Source organism: Podarcis muralis, chromosome 1 (genome assembly GCF_964188315.1).
Source record: "Podarcis muralis chromosome 1, rPodMur119.hap1.1, whole genome shotgun sequence".
NCBI classification, from domain to species: Eukaryota; Metazoa; Chordata; class Lepidosauria; order Squamata; family Lacertidae; genus Podarcis; species Podarcis muralis.
Genome location: NC_135655.1, coordinates 71,481,849 through 71,498,426, shown reverse-complemented (window position 1 = coordinate 71,498,426; position 16,578 = coordinate 71,481,849). Strand labels below are relative to the sequence as shown.

The 16,578-nt window shown below is 41.1% G+C and overlaps 1 protein-coding gene across 2 annotated transcripts in view; it reads right to left on the bottom strand.

Annotated features, from left to right (window-relative positions):
- NCR3LG1 (natural killer cell cytotoxicity receptor 3 ligand 1) overlaps positions 1–16,578 on the bottom strand; it is a 19,683-nt gene extending 3,105 nt beyond the window's left edge. Inside the window, exons 1-9 of one of the 2 annotated variants that reach the window (XM_077930968.1) lie at positions 15,832–16,578; positions 12,156–12,506; positions 10,004–10,330; positions 8,484–8,579; positions 5,301–5,741; positions 4,221–4,535; positions 2,779–3,090; positions 1,641–1,946; positions 902–949 (exon numbers count right to left, since the gene is read on the bottom strand). In XM_077930968.1, the coding sequence (XP_077787094.1) occupies positions 902–949; positions 1,641–1,946; positions 2,779–3,090; positions 4,221–4,535; positions 5,301–5,741; positions 8,484–8,579; positions 10,004–10,330; positions 12,156–12,506; positions 15,832–15,922 (2,287 nt within the window). In that variant the 5' untranslated portion in view covers positions 15,923–16,578. Of the gene's footprint in view, positions 1–901; positions 950–1,640; positions 1,947–2,778; positions 3,091–4,220; positions 4,536–5,300; positions 5,742–8,483; positions 8,580–10,003; positions 10,331–10,786; positions 10,955–12,155; positions 12,507–15,831 lie in introns of those variants that run through there. The other variant, XM_077930969.1, reaches the window with a different exon arrangement.

Genomic DNA, 16,578 nt, shown 5'->3' with positions numbered 1-16,578 from the left:
TGTTGAGAATCTGTTGAGGATGGAAGATGAAGAACTGAACCAGGACAGGAGAGCGAGGGCAAATGAGATGGAGAGAATAAACACCTAGGTAAAAGGATAGCTGGAAAGAGGGCAGTTATGCCAAGTCAGGATATTAAAACTCTTACTGTTTGGGATGTCAGGTCCCTAAATAAATACAAGGTTACAGTTTTATCTTCAAGCCCCAATCTGTAGTTTTGTCTGGATGGACTTTTGTTCAGTTAAGCATATATGAATGTCTTTCATATGTCTTCAGTATCTTTTATAGGTTGCTAGAGACTCAGTTATTAAGATATTAATGTTGGCATATAAATTCATAAACTACTTGTTTTAAAACTAATGTTTCACATAGTTGTTTGGTCAAACATGTTATTGTTTTATTCTTTTTATGATTTTTAAAAACTATCCAGTGGTATATAAATATATTGTCATACATTAAGCAGAATAGGAATGGCGTAAATAGAAGCATGACATGAGGAACTCCTCTGCACCCTTTCCTGTTTCTTGTGCATTTCAGAGGGCTGAGAGGAGTGGTCACTGTGGCCACAAATAGTGGCAGGCTTTTATGCCAAAAGAAAGTTTGCAGATCCCTGCGTACAAGTTTTACAGAATGGACTAAGTTGATCTTTCAGATCATCCCTTATGAAAATAATGTGCACGTTTAGTGTAACTTAATGGTCTGGTTGAGATGTAATGATCTCACTTTAATAAATAATGGTTTATAAGGCAGAGTAAAGATTGTCCAAGTGCTCTCTTCTCCCACTACCTCCTCCAAGAAACATCTAAACAGTTTTTTAACTGGGACTACAAACCAGGATATGAAACCACTGAGTCCATGTGTCATGTACCTGCATTTTACCTACACGTGAGGTGCAATACTCACCGTGGTTTTCACTCACTGTAGACATGCTGTCAAGGCTATCAGGATCATCTTGTTTAAAAGAAGAAATAACATATTAGGCCTTGGGCAGGCATCATGTCACATAACAGAAATACTTACAGCAAAAATGCTACTCAACTGAATCAACACGCTTTCAACTGCAATTAGCCAACTGCCTTCCAAGGGTAGCATTTGGGGGCTTGCAGTGGGGAGAGATACAGTCAGAGCAATATTCATGAAAAAAATTCAAAATCTAGTTCTCTGATGAATTCAAGACAAAATTTCTAAAACCAGGTGTGTTGTAAGAGCATTATGTTGACTTTTGTATTCATAACAACCAGATACACTTGTCTTCTGAAGAATATTATTAAATATGAGAAAATCATAAGCTACCCAAAAGACTACAAAGCCATCTTTCAGCCTTGAAAGATCTACACACAGGGGGGGAAACGCTATAATTAAATTATAAATTAAATTGTTATAACAAAAGAAAAAACTCTACGTAAAACACATAGAAAAGTATTGTGCTCTACAGTGCCACCTGGTGTTCCATGTTTATAATGCATTTAAAACACTGTTGTTTTTTTACTAATGTAGCTGAGTCCTAAGTAACGGAAGTGCTTAATTGAGAAGAGGAATCACCTTTTCCCCCATTAGCAGTGTTTTTTGGAGGGATATGTCTGAATCCCTTACATAAATTCTGTACATTCTGCACTGAAAACATAAAAAAAAAAGTTCTTACCTTTCCTTTCCCACACAAAGCTTGTTTCTTTAAAATCCTGTGTCGCTTGGTGAAAAACTTCACATCTGATTGTTTTTTTGGAGTCTTTTCCTTTTGGAGTAAACCGTAATTTGCTCACAAAATAACCTAACTTGTTTTCTCCAATCTGAATGTTCCTGGGGTTGTCTTCAGATATTTTTTCCCATTCTTCATACCATGTCACTTTTATGTTGCAAGGTGCAAAATTTGATATGACAGTTTCCAAAGACATGCTCTCGCTGTTTTGCATTGCTGTTGCCTTTATTTCAGACATCTCAGGGCAGTGAACTAAATGGGGAGGAAAGGAAAGGATGTACTTGAAGTGACAATACAAGACAACAGGAACATAAAAATATGCCTTATACCAAGTCAGTCCATTAATCCATCTAGTTCAGTGTTATTTACAGTGTCTGCCAGCAGCTCTGCACAGTTTCAAGGGGGATATTTCCAGCCCTGCCTGGAAATGCTAGGGGCTAAACCTAGGATATTCTACTGGCCTTCCCCAATGTGAATCTATTCTATAACATTCCTCTTAAAATACAGGAATTTTATGAAGGATTTAAATGTGTCATTGTTTAAATCACACTTCAGATCAGCAGGGTTGCAAGGATATTTATCTTCAATGAATATAGATCCGAGAATATGGTTTTTGATTTTCAGAAAACTTGGGGTGAACTAGTAACATCAGTGCCTATGTGTGAACATATGTTGGGTTTTTGTTTTTTTTAGTTTTTATTAGATTTACCTGATTTTTCTACCAGGGAATCTTCAGAACTACTAAATGCAAGTCTGCAAGGAAGTTAGGACTTTCAAAAAACAAACAAAACTGGCAGATATTAGGGACACATGACTGCTAGTAGAGACATAGCTATACGGTACACCTATCAGAGTACACAAACATGTCAAACCTCCCTTGTTGCAAAGGGAACTGTTTCATATCATAATACTACATTGATCCTCAATTTAATATACATTTTATTTTATGTAAACCACTTAGACATTTTTACAATCACTTAACGACATTTTTAAAATTAAGTGGTTTACAAATTTTGTTAAATAAACAAGCTCAAATTGCCATTTGCCAAAAGTTGAAAGATCCCAAAGGATTTTCAGTACATACCTGGGAGCTTTAGATACACATCTCTAATAATTGGCTTTTTCAGGTCGCCATATGTCACACTGAAAATAATGAACTTATTATGATCCAAAGCAGTTGGTATCAGCTGGAGCTCAGAAGACAACTTCAAGCAGCCATTTGAGTCTTTGACTGGCCCCTCTGTGACTACACCTTTACTTATTTCAATACCCCCATCAAGCCATTGAATATTTATGTCGCTAAGAAAGAAATCTGTGACTTTACAGGTTAGAGACAATGTAGTTCCATATTTAGGATAATTTGGTTCACACGTAATATCTGTAACTTTGGGGTAACCTAAAAAATGCAGATGCAGAGAAAACAAAAAATTGAAAATATTAGTTTAAATTCAAATAATGCTAGTACATCCGGTATTGTAAAACAGTAAATCAGAAGTGACTAATGGCAGATGGGGTGTCACATTAGTATGTTACAGCAAAAGCGAGCCTAGTGTCAGTTTATACCACGTGTATCATGGCATAAACTTTCATGGACTACAGGCTACTTTATATGATGCATGAACTCCTATCCTCAGTGGATACACACATGGATATATACACACAGTCTCTCTCAAAAAGAGTTAGGTTTGGAAAAATTACAGTTGCTTATCCTTTCACTCTCACTACAACCCTGGTTGAAATTATAGGATAGAATGAGCAATTAACACCACAGTCTTGTCAAAACTACCAAGTTTGCCTGGTTTAGATGTTATGGCTTCTCCCAATGAACTCTGGGAGTCAGATCTTTTGTAAAAATCACAGCAATCTCACAAAACTACAAATTAAAAGCTTTTCAGATTTAATTAGTTCAAATCCGCACAATGCGGTATATGGAGAAATGATAAGAGTATGCATATAATGGCAGGAGAGCATTGGCAGTCTGTAACATATTCTAACGTATATGACACCCACATATATATTATTTGTTATTAAATGCATATGATTATACATGGCTGTGTTTTATTCTGGTTGGAATACAAAGTGTGCCATCTTTGACCTTCTGGACTGAAACAGATGAGAGCTTCAATTTCTCATTTGATTCATGTTTTAAATTGGCTGCACTATAATGCTTGTCATGTTTGCAATTTGCCACTAGCCGACACTATAATTTCCCTACGAAGATGCACATATCAGCTATGAACTTGCTTTGCTGATTTCACCCAGAAAAACTTCTAAACCAATTTTATGAAGGACTTGACACTTCCATGCAAGGACTCTCTGAGTCATGTTTTCCATGTGACAAACCCACGATAGCATCACCTAATGACAAAGAGATACAAGTGATCTCTTTCAATACAAGTTATCAAAGACCCACAACAAATACAGATACAGGAAACAACTCCATTATGTATTTCCAGTTTTAGATAAACTATTTAGACAGAAAGCACAAGTAGTTGTTCATTGCACAAGAACTTGCCGAGTACGCACCTTTTAACATGAGTGGGTAACTATGTCTTATAACTTTTTTACAATGGTTGATTTGAACAATAAAGTCTACTGCATGGTCTTCTGGTTGAGGTATAAAGGATACTCTGCTTTTCTTGCAATACAGATTTGATCCTGGGTCCAGTTGTGGCTCCTCTGTGTTACTTATAGCATCCAAAGGCTCATTATTGCCTCTTAGCCAACAAACGTCACACTCCCGTGGGCAGAAATCTTCTACTAAACAAGATAATGTGATGAGTTTCCCACACTCTGGTACAGGAGGCTCACATTCAAATTTGGAGACTTTGGGAGTACATTCTGTAAATAAATAAATAAATAAATAAATAAATAAATAAATAAATAAATGTATACATACCAAAAAAGTGATATTATTAGCAAGTAGAATGCAACTGGAGAAGATAATAAGTATGGACTTTCTTTTGTCCACATGAATTTCTGATCTGAAGAAGGCAGGGAGTACACAATCCCGTGCAGGCCTTATACCATGAAATGCTTTAAAGGTCATCACTTCGCCCTTCGTACGGGCTCACAAGTTATAAGAAACTAGTCAAACTGAACGAGATTAAGAGAAATAATCTCCACACAAGACACCTGTGCTGCTTTCCCATTTTATCATTCACTTTTTGTAGACTGATCAAAGAGTTTAGCTACAATCCTGCATTGTTTCCCTTTTCTGTATCATCATTGGCAGCAGAAAGTATCCCATTGCATTCATGCAGCTCTCTCACCTTTCATCTGTTGACAGAATTCTTATACAGTGGTACCTCGGGTTACAGACGCTTCAGGTTACATACGCTTCAGGTTACAGACTCCGCTAACCCAGAAATAGTGCTTCAGGTTAAGAACTTTGCTTCAAGATGAGAACAGAAATTGTGCTCGTGGCGGCACGGCGGCAGCAGGAGGCCCCATTAGCTAAAGTGGTGCTTCAGGTTAAGAACAGTTTCAGGTTAAGAATGGACCTCCAGAACAAATTAAGTACTTAACCCGAGGTACCACTGTAATAGCCAGTGAAATATGTAGTATTATTCTAAGTGATCATTTCAGCCCATCTTTCCTACTTACCTATGACTTTAAATGATATTGTTTCAGTAGACAAACGATCTGGAAAGGCCTCATGTCTAACTTCAAGTATAAGTTCAAACTCCTCCAGATGCTTTACATCTGGAACTATGTTGACTTTGCAGTAAACGTCAAAAGTGCGCCTTTGTTTTACTTGCAAAGCTGGATCAAAGGTAAACATGGTCTTCAAAGTCTTTTCAAGATCAGAACTTTCTTCTTCTTTTCCAGTGATGATAAGAGGTGTATCTTCTCCGTATTCAATATTGCTGCCTGTCATAGTATTCCAAGAGCACAGTTTCAGTTTTTCATTCCTGCTTTGGAGTTTTAAGAAAAAAACTATTTCTAAAGGCTTTGGACGAAAGCCTTGCAGCCAGAACACCACCAGTGCTTCTTCCAAATGTTTCAATTCCTTATTTGCAGTTGCTGAAAATATCCCTGGTTGAACTATAAAGAACAAAACAAAGAATTTCAGGTGTAGAAACTTGTAGCAGTGTTTCAACGGATACTATTAGAACAAGTCATCTGTAAGAGGAACATTCTTGCTGCAGTTTACAACTAAGCATTATTTTTCCTTTTTGTAATTATCACATTCAGTCTATTGCAAATGCTAGTGACTGCTACATGGTGAATAGCGATGTATGCAAGATGCTGTATCATAGATCAAGTGGCACAGTCCCTATCCAGAGTGCTTGCAGTACAGATCAGGTAAAGCATAACTGGAAGAAAAAGACAGTCCTGGATGAAGCGTTGGCTCAGTGAGATTAGGAAGAGTTTATTTTTGAGGTTAGGTTCAGTTAAGTATAGCAACAGCCTTACTTAAGAAGCCAGCTCAGCAAAGACTGTTTAAAGCTTTAAAGGGTTGGGGATGATATGATAGAAAGCCAGAAGGTAGGAGCAGGGATTTTAATAAGATGTTTGCAGCATATGAATTTGCACAAAGAATCATTCTGATTTGGAGGATAATTCCTTCCATAATTCCTCTGTGGCAATAAGACATTGAATAGTGACAGTTCAGTGAACAAAAAACCTAACAGCTTAATGTATTGTATTAAGTTCCATGTTCTCTTAAGCTCCAAAATGCTGGGTTTTGCAGCTGTTAAAGGCCACACCCTCAACAGAGGTGTTATTTAGACAATATGGATGGATATGCAGTAGATGTCCTATGTTGTGATTAGTTCCACCTTAAGCAGAAGCCACCATGATATGTTATGAGTACCCATTAACACAGAACGGATGGAAGTGTGCTGGCTATGTGCACCTTTCCCACAGAAGAATAAGAGTTTAAAAGAACCTTATGGTGATGTGGGGTGCTATCTTCAATCTATAAATCTTGCTCTCTCTGTGTGCGTCCTAGAAGCTTCAGTAAAGTTGCTTAGCTCACCAACCCAAAACAGTTCTTGTTTTAAGCAGTTGTTTTACCTGACACACACAAAATATACACTCTATATTTACACACTATATACAGGTTGCACAAAGGCTTTTCTCTCTTTAGTCCCAGAGGAGTTTGTGTAATTCAAAATCCTTGCTGAGCAAAATCCACATGCCAGCCTTCTTTTCAGATGAGCTCTCCTCAAAGTGTTTCACAATGATCCATCCCTTCCTGATAACAGCCACTGACCCACAACGAATTCTCTAATCTGAGCCCTTTTATACATATAGTAGCATGCTTACTAAGTTAGCCATATTTTGAAGAGCAACAAAGAGGACGCTATGACGACTTGTTTTAAATATCTCTACTATATGTAGGATATAGAAGCTGTGATATATTGCTGAGGGGACAGGAGAAGAGAAAAGGAAAGCAAGTCTATGTCTCATCCAGAAAGTATAGCCAGAGACATTTGGGCAAATTTAAAAAATCTACCCGGACAGAAATTTTACCCCTGAAAAAGAGGACGTGTCCTGGAATAAGACTGGGCAACCAAATCTGCCCAGTAAATTGGTAAAGAAGTCAAATTGAGCCAGGTGCATTTTGGAAATGAATCAGTGAGTCAGCTTTTCCCTCACTAATGAAATTAACACACTAGCTATATTCCTTAATACCTTAAAGCAGTGTTTCCCAACCGGTGTTCCGCGGCACATTAGTGTGCCGCGGAACGTTGCCTTGTGTTCCGTGGGAGGGAGGCGGGCGACTCGGGCGGCGGGGGGCGGGGCGGCGGCGGCGGGCGCGCGCGGGGCGGCGGGCGGGCTCCCTCCCGCATCCCATCGCCGCTCGCTTCGGCCGGCCTACTGGAGCGAGCGGCGATGGGATGTGGGGGGGGGCTCACTCGCCGCCCCGCGTGTGCTCGCCGCCGCCGCCCCGCCTCTCGCCGCCCGGGTCGCCCGCCTCCCTCCCACGGCACACCAGCCTACCTCCGTGTGCCTTTGCCCAAAAAAGGTTGGGAAACACTGCCTTAAAGGTCATTCAGTCCAACTCCCTGTTCAGTGCAGGGTAGCCACAGATTAAGCATTCCTTCTTATTCCTTTTGTACATATCCCACCCAAGTATCTTGGTTAGCTTTGTAGTCCTGAATTAAGAATCTTGCAGTGTGCTATTTCTGTATTATGTAGAATGAAGCATAAGAGCTGAGAAAGAGTGCTTCATCTGTGACAGGGGCTTGGACTAAATGACCTTCAGGGTCTATTCCAGGACTTACTTTATGTGGATGTTATTGGTTGCTAGTTGAGTACTTGCAATGTCAAATAGTAGCTTCAGTTGTATAGACTCCATGAGTCTTTTCTAGTGAGCAGATAAATCTGGGGCATAGGGCCACCACTCTGTCACTGACAGCCATCCATCTCCAAGATAGTGCTGAAGCTAGAACTAACCAGTTAGGACCTCTTGCATGCAAAACAGATGTTCTATCACTGAGTTATGGCCTTTCCCCAATTGATTCAGCAAAGAAATCTTAGCCACTTAAAAGAAAACTTAGTCAAAATTCTTAACCACAAGCAAGGAGATTTTTTGGTGCCTGGCGTACTGGTGCCTATGATGTTTTGAATACTGTCATTTCAGACCTAAGTTTACGAAAGATTAAGATTTCACAAAAATACTAATTTTACTTTAATAATAATGAATATGTGCATGTATTATGTTTCATATTAATCTATTTGTGTAAACCACCCTTAACCACATTTGATGAATAGTATAGAATTCTCTTAATTGAAAAAATTAAATAATCAATTAATTAAATGTTTCCCATTACTTACTTTTCTTAAAGTACATTATGTACAGAATTACAGGAATCACACCAAGTAATAATAAAACAAGTATCACAGCCAACCAGGTAAAATTTGGTGGTGGTTCTGTAAAGAGAGAGAAATTGTTCTTGCTACTTATCACACAAAATAGCAAAATGTTTCAGCCTTGTTGCAACCTTTTGATCAGAAGTAATATTTCATATTCAGCTACTCAATCATGGCAAAGTTATTTTAGCCTCATTTATTCCAACTGCACATAAGAAAAGTCCTGCTGGAGAAGCCCAAAGACTAATCTGGTCTAGGATGACTATAAGGTTTCCAAAGTGGACATAAAGACCTCTCATATTGTTGTTTGCCAGAAAGTTATATTCAGAGGCATGCTACCTCTGATTTTGGAGGTAGCCATTGGTGGGCTTACAGTCCACAATTGTGTCCAATCAAACTGTAAACCCATCTAAGCTAATGGCCATCAACGGACCACCACATGGCAGTGAATTCTGTAAGTTAAGCATATGTTGCATGAAAAAGTACTTCTTTTTGTCTGCCCTGAACCTCTCACCAGTCAACTTGACTGGATGATCCCAGATTGTGTTAATGGAGAACTAACTTCCATCCATATCACACATAAAGGTAAAGGTAAAGGGACCCCTGACCATTAGGTCCAGTTGTGACCAACTCTGGGGTTGCGGCACTCATCTCACTTTATTGGCCAAGGGAGCCAGCATACAGCTTCTGGGTCATGTGACCAACATGACCAAGCCGCTTCTGGCGAACCAGAGCAGTGCTCGGAAACACCATTTACCTTCCCACCAGAGCGGTATCTATTTATCTACTTGCACTTTTGAAGTGTTTTCAAACTGCTAGGTTGGCAGGAGCAGGGACCAAGCAATGGGAGCTCACCCCATCGCGGGGATTCAAACCGCCGACCTCCTAATCAGCAAGTCCTAGGCTCTGTGGTTTAACCCACAGCACCACCCGCATCCCAGATAATTATATCACACATAATTTTATACAATTCTAACATGTCCCTTCCTCATATTTGCCTCTTTTTTTAAAAAAAACTAAAAAGCCCCAAGTGCCATAACCTTTTCTCACTAAGGAGTTGTTCCATCCCTAATATCATTTTTGGTTGCCCTTTTTGTGCACCTTTTCCAGCTCCACAATAATCTTTTTGAGATGCAGCGACTAGAACTTGGCACAGTATTCCCATAGATTTGTATAAAGGCATTACAATATATTTTATCCCTTTCCTTGTGATGCCCTAGCATGGAAGTCCCAAAGACTAATGCATTTGTAAGTACAATATGAATCTTTGGAGAAAGGAGAAAGCTACATTTCAGAACATTGGGCAGAATTAGTGGAAGGTGCTGAAGGCTCCAGGGTGTGTGGGCAAATATCCTCTCCCCTTCTGGATCAAAAGCCCCTACACTCATGGAAGTACACCAGTTGGATGTGACCCACTATTATACACACACACACACACACACACACACACACAGGCAGGCAGAAAAGGTCAACAGAAGGAATACCTGTTACTATCAAAGTGGCATTGAAGGCCTGCCGTATGGAAAATGATTTGTGTCCCACAACACAACTATAGACATTTCCATTATCTTGTAAAGATGGTTGTAGCCCCAGTTTACTGGTTACATTGAAAGTGCCATCTCCATTTTTCACAGGTACCCCTGTGCAAATATCATCTGCAGGTACAACTTCATTATTGCTGCGTTCAGATTTTTTCTCCCAATGAACTTCAATCAAAAGAGGATAGAATTTATTCACTGTGCATGACAGGGTCTTCTCCTTGCCGTCTTCTAGTTCAACTGTCCTGGGAGACAGCTTTACTGAAGGTTGAGCTGCATGGAGATAATAAAAAGTGTCATTTTTTTCTGTTTTCACTGCCTTTTTATACAGTTTTTCAGACAAAAGCTGGTTGAAAGTGAAGTGAAAGTCATAGTTCATACTCCTGATTTCTCAGAAGGACATGGTCTAAATTAAAAACCTGGGGTGAGGGTTGTTTAAGCAGAAGGAGAAGGCTGGGGCAAGAGGCACAGAAGAGAAGTCCTGAAGAAGGTGTTTTGTGGGTCAAGGGGAGCTGTGTGCTATGGGTGGGAAGGGGGGAAGCCTACTAAGAAGGCTGGTCAAGAGCCTTGGTTGTAATAAAAATGAACAAGAAGGAACTTGGGGGGAAATAATGGTGGAGGCAAAGAGCTGAAGAAAGGAGTCCAGGAGAATACCAAAATTGGGCAAAACTAGAGTTAAAAACGACTCTGCACAACTGGATGGAAAAAGCAGAAAGGTAAATAACGGACCTGGAGTGTCAGCTGACATGGAGGGGCATTTTATGTTCCCAGGTCCTTCAAAATACCAGCTGGTTTATTTTTTTCCACCATTGATATGAAGTTATTTTTTTCTTCCGCTGCTTTGTTATTTTTGTTGCTCTTTATTTATCATTGTATTGTTTAAGTAGTTAAGCTGCCTTCATAGCATTTTGACACTGAAGGATACAGAACAAATTTTACAGGTATACATACATATATACTTATATATAGGATTATTACAATTTAGAACCTAGACCCTGAGAAGATAATTATGTCAGTGGCAGCTTCTATTGTTAGCGTAGCTTTTGTGATCTGGCAATTCTAAAAGCGCAGTGAGGGCAAAGAAGGCAATGGGAGTGGACTTAACTTTCAAAGATTCATTTGAACTAACCAGCCAATTCTTTGGCTTCAAGTGTTTCAAATATATATGATAATATCAGTCTGTCGAATAGAGCTCAGGTGTTGAGTGACAACACCAAAAGAAGGCTACTAAGACACAAGGAGGAGATAGTAGCATGCAGAAGTAAAACAACAACCACAGGGGGAAATCTAAGGAGGCATCCCCCCCCCCAAAAAAAGAGCATGCTTAGTAGCCACAAAATACTGACAACCTGTTGGGAATGGGGAGCATGAAAAATTGGGGTGATGAATAGAGAATGCAATGGGGTATCTTGGATACCACCTGAGTGTCTGGAGGCCTTAGTTGGTGCACTCCACAATACGACGTTTTGTGGCAGGTCCCACTTGGTATATAAGAAATTGCTTAGCAAAACTTTTAAGAGTCAGCTATACCTTTCCATAACACAAAGTGACTTTTTTTAAAAGAGATACGCTTCTTAAGAGCTGTTTGACATTAGAACAGACTCCCTTGGAAGGTAGCAGACTCTCCTTCTTTGGAAGTTTTAAAGCAGAGATTGGATAGCCATCTGCCATGTATGATCTAGTTGAGATTCCGTTGGGATCCCATTCCAACTCTACAATTCTACAGTTCCATGATTCCCAAGCAGGTGATTTATAGTTAAGAAAGGTTGGTAGAAGTTTAACACTTTCCTTTTCTCTCGCTGTACCAAACCAACCCAACACGGTTCCAAACCTGCATCTCCTGGGGGAGGGGGAGGCTGAAGCAGCTTGGAATGTATTTTGGTGCTTGGGGAAAAGGATTAAGCATGCTTCTCGCACCCCCATAGTTCTCTGTTCTAAATTACTGTCTTGCAAAGTGACTTTTCTCTAAAGATGGGTGATATCGCATACATTTCCTTATATAATGCTTAGTTAGACCTTAAAGCTACTGGGAAATTCTGAAATGTACAAGTTCATTCTCTGTAAGTTTTCTACAAACTTGTTCAACATAAATACTTACCAATTAGCTCTACAACAGTGGTTCCTTCATTTGAATCTGGGGTAACAGTCACAGAACATCTGTATATTCCTTCTTCACTAATCTGTATTTGGGGGAGGGTAAGTGCAGCATTGCCTTTTATCAGTTCACTTTCATCCATTTTTGCACCGCTTCTATAAGATTTAGGCACTCCAGAAACAATGCTGTATACTCTATTTTCCACTTCCTTGGAAGAAGGCTTCCAATACCACTCAACAGCAATTTTTGCAATCTTTAGCTCTGGAGTACTGTATTCAGAGATCTCACATGGTATCATCACATCTGTATCCAAGACTGCCACCATCCGACTTTCCATTGTCACTTTCAGAGATTCTTCGTAAATTAAAAAAAAATAGCATTATTGCAAATAGTCTTTTGACCTTTCTAACAGTAGGAGGCTATGATTCATCACTGCCCTTATTACATGTATGGGAAACAAAATAACAAAATAGTCGGTGACCCTTTCCAGTGGCACTTAATGCCATTTTGATACCTTATTTTGAAAGAGACCACAATTACCTTTATTTTGATACCAAAATAGGCCCAATCGGTTAAAAAATAAGTGAAACAGGAGGTTTTTTTTCTAAACTGACAGAGAAATTGCATTAGCCTAAAAAGGTAAAGGACCCCTGACAGTTAAGTCCAGTTGTGAACGACTCTGGGGTTGCGGCACTCATCTCGCTTTACTGGCCAAGGGAGCTGCCATTTGTCTGCAGGCACTTTTTCCAGGTCATGTTGCCAGAATGACTAAGCCGCTTCTGGCGAAACCAGAGCAGTGCACGGAAACGCTGTTTACCTTCCCGCCGGAGCGGTACCTATTTATCTACTTGCACTTTGATGTGTTTTCGAACTGCTAGGTTGGCAGGAGCAGGGACCGAGCAATGGGAGCTCACCCCATTGTGGAGATTCGAACGACCGACCTTCCAATCGGCAAGACCTGGCTCTGTGGTTTAGACCACAGCACCACCCGCCTAAATTGCATGAAAATTGAAATTTTCAAAAAATTATCCTGCCCCCAATTTTAGACCAAAAAATATTTTAAAAAATAATTTGAAGTTATCTCATAGGTATCTACACATAACAAAAAAAATCCTGAAGAAAATCTAAGTCATGAGAGCACATGGCACCAGGTGATTTGGTGTGGAATGACCCTTTCAGAAATATAGGGTTGGATTCAACTAACCTGACCCTCCAGTAGAAGCCAGCAGCAGGGTTCCTGGTAGTAAAATGGGACCAAAAAACCAAAACCTTAAACCATTGTTGTTTAGTCGTTTAGTCGTGTCCGACTCTTCGTGACCCCATGGACCAGAGCACACCAGACACCTCTGTCCTCCACTACCTCCTGCAGTTTGGTCAAACTCATGCTGGTAACATAGTCTCCTATATTTCACCTGTGAACTTTGCTCTAATCTTTAACACTAAGGAATGGGCAGTCAATAATATTTTAGGATAGACAATGGCAAAATGTTGAGGATCCCTTTCTTTTTCTATATTTCATTTATGTTTGTGTAGCCTATATGGGTTTTAGCAATGAAAAGATCAAGCTGATTTCCTGTCACTAACTGTTATTAGGCTGTTGCTCTGACTTGAGGGTTATTTTAATTTAACGACTGTTTTTTTTCTTTCTCTTTCTCAACTTGAACTGCTTTTCTGGGATTCACAGTGCCATCTAGAGGCCAGAGAATTTCCTGTTGCTGAGTTAGGGCTTCTGGAAAGTCAACAGCATGCCAAAGGGCCAAATTTTAGCCAGGAATGAAGGCTTGTTCATTTTCACACAAGTTGCCAAAACTCCTGATGGGGTTACACTCCCTCTGAAGGGAGGTGCTTCTGGATTCACTGCTGTCACCTGAGGCTCAGGTGGCCCCAGTGGCACAGAGTGACCTCCATCAGCTCCTACAGCTGGCCCACCTGCGCCCCCTGTCTGGACAGATAAAGCCTAACTTCTGTTGCCTATGCTCTAGTAACCTCTAGGTTAGATGACTGCAACATGTTATAAGTGGGAGTGCCTCTGAGGATGGTTCAGAAACCCCAGGTGCTGCTCACCAGGGCAAGACAGTTTGAGCATATTATACTGATCCTGGCCCAACTGCACTGGCTGCCAATTAGTTTCTGGGCCCAATTCAAAGTGCTGGTTTTGACCTATAAAACCTTAAATGGCTCAGGACTGAAATACCTCAAGGACTGCCTATCCCCATATGAACCAACCCAAACCCTATGATTGTCATTTGTGGCCCTTCTTCATGTGCCCCCTCTGTGAGTAGTCTGGAGGTTGGCAACGGGCCGTTTCTGTGGTGGCTCCCCACTTGTGGAATGCTCTCCCCAGGAAGGCTTGCCTGGTGCCTTTGTGACATATCTTTAGGTATGCCAGGCTATGGGCATAGCCAGGATTTGTGTTGGGGAGCAGGACTTTTGTTAGGGGGCAGAACCAACGTGATTGCTCAGTTAAGTATTTCTATTGTTTTACCCACTCCTTAGCTCCATCCATGTGCTAGGCAAAAACATTCCTCTTCTCCCATGCCTTTGGCTATTTAAACCATCTATATGACCTGTGAGGGGGTTATTGCTTTAGTTTGTTACTATGTTATGTATTTTTGTGTTTTTATGTTGTAAGCCGCTCTGTGATCCTCGGATGAAGGGCAGTACAATATAGAAATTTAGTTAATAATAATAAGGTGAAGTGAAAGGATATGAAAGAAGGATTTATATCTAGATGTTAGGATAGAGATGATAAAGAAAACAGGAAGACACAATGAGAGATAAAGGAGGTGCTGTGGGAATGGTGGAAGTCAATGACTTGTTGTTGTTTTAGTGTTTATAATATTAACTTGTAAGATATGGATTTGTTTTTGTTTGTTTGTTTTTGTTGTTGTTGCTTTCTTTAGTTTTTGAATGTTGATTTTTGTGTGTTGTGCACTATTATTTTTTGTTATATTTCGTGTTGTTGTTGTTGTGTGGAAAATACTAATAAAATTTATTTTTTAAAAAAATTTAGTTAACAACAACAACAACAACGTGCCCCCTGCAGATCCAGACGGTAACGCAGCTGGTTGGCGGATTTGACACTCCGCTCTCAGGGATTTCTCCTCAAGCGCTAGAGTTTCTCCCGCTTCCCCAATGCAAGCTGAAGACGCCGGGTGTCCAGTGTGGATTCCGTTAAGGGTTTCTCTCTCCTTCCACACGCGCTATGGCTCCAATCCGTGCCCCAGAAATACGTAGAGAAAACTCCCTAGTCTCAAAAGCACAACTGCATGTCGAGCCTAGTGGGCACCATTTCCGCGAGGAAGAGGCGCAAGGAGGAGCTGGGCTTTCCACGGAGGAGCAATTACAAAGCGCCCCCTTCCTCCTCCTCTGCTCCAAACAAGTGTCCCCCTTAGTCCGCCTTACTCTCGTTAGTTAGCGTCCGCCTCGCCCCTTGTCACAAAACTCGCTTCTCCAAGAGAGGGCGAGCGGGTGGCCTGTGCTGCCCCACTCAGCTCCCCTACTAGCTCTCCCCTACATCCAGGAGTTTCCGCTTGTTTCCCCCGGGGCGAGAGCGAGCTCCGCGCTCTTTCCCCCAAGCAGGAGCCGAACTCAGGGCGCGAGTCGCCCTGCGGCTGCCGAGCGGCCTTTAGAGGAAGCAGCCCCTGCAGCAGCGACGCCCCTCGCCCGCTCTGTTTACCTGCCGGCTGGAGGACGACGACGCCACAGAGGAACACCGAGAAGCCGAGCAGGAGGCACCTGCGGGCCGCCAACCCACCTCCCCAGTCCATGGGTCTCGCTGGTGAGGCGCGGTTTTCCTTCCACGCGAAGAACTCGCCAAGTTCCCACAATCGTCCTTCACCTGTGAAAGGTTTCGCTTTCCCTTATGAGATTGCGAGCTTTGGCTGTATTTGGACCTGACGCAGATAGTGGACAGGCAGAGAGCAGCCGCGAAACTTAAAATCGCACGGAAGCTTCGCATGGTCAAAAAGTCAACTTCAACAGCTTGAGTAGTTAAAGTGGGATAAATAAATAAAAAAACTCCGACCAAGAAACAGCTCCTGTACGTAGCTGAGTACTAGGCAATAAACTTTCGAAGCTGGAATCCGTGGCGTCAAAAGAAATCCTCATTTCTCAGGCAGCTGAGGAGTGCTCACGAGTAAACCGGGTTAAAATACAGGAGGTAAACAGAAAACCAAAGTGGCACAGCACCTCAGCAAATCTCACAGATGGTTGACAGCTCAACTTAAGCCTAATCTTGAGTTTAAGTAAAATCTCAACCCATAGCCCCCTACAGTCCTGAGTATTCAATTCATGCTCCAAGTCTCTCTCCCCCCCATATAGGCTTCTGGTTTATTGTCTCACATTGACAACAAATAAGCTCTGTGTTTTTCTCCAATTGTTGGTTGCTTCAATACATTTTCTGTAGTAACCAACCAATAAATGT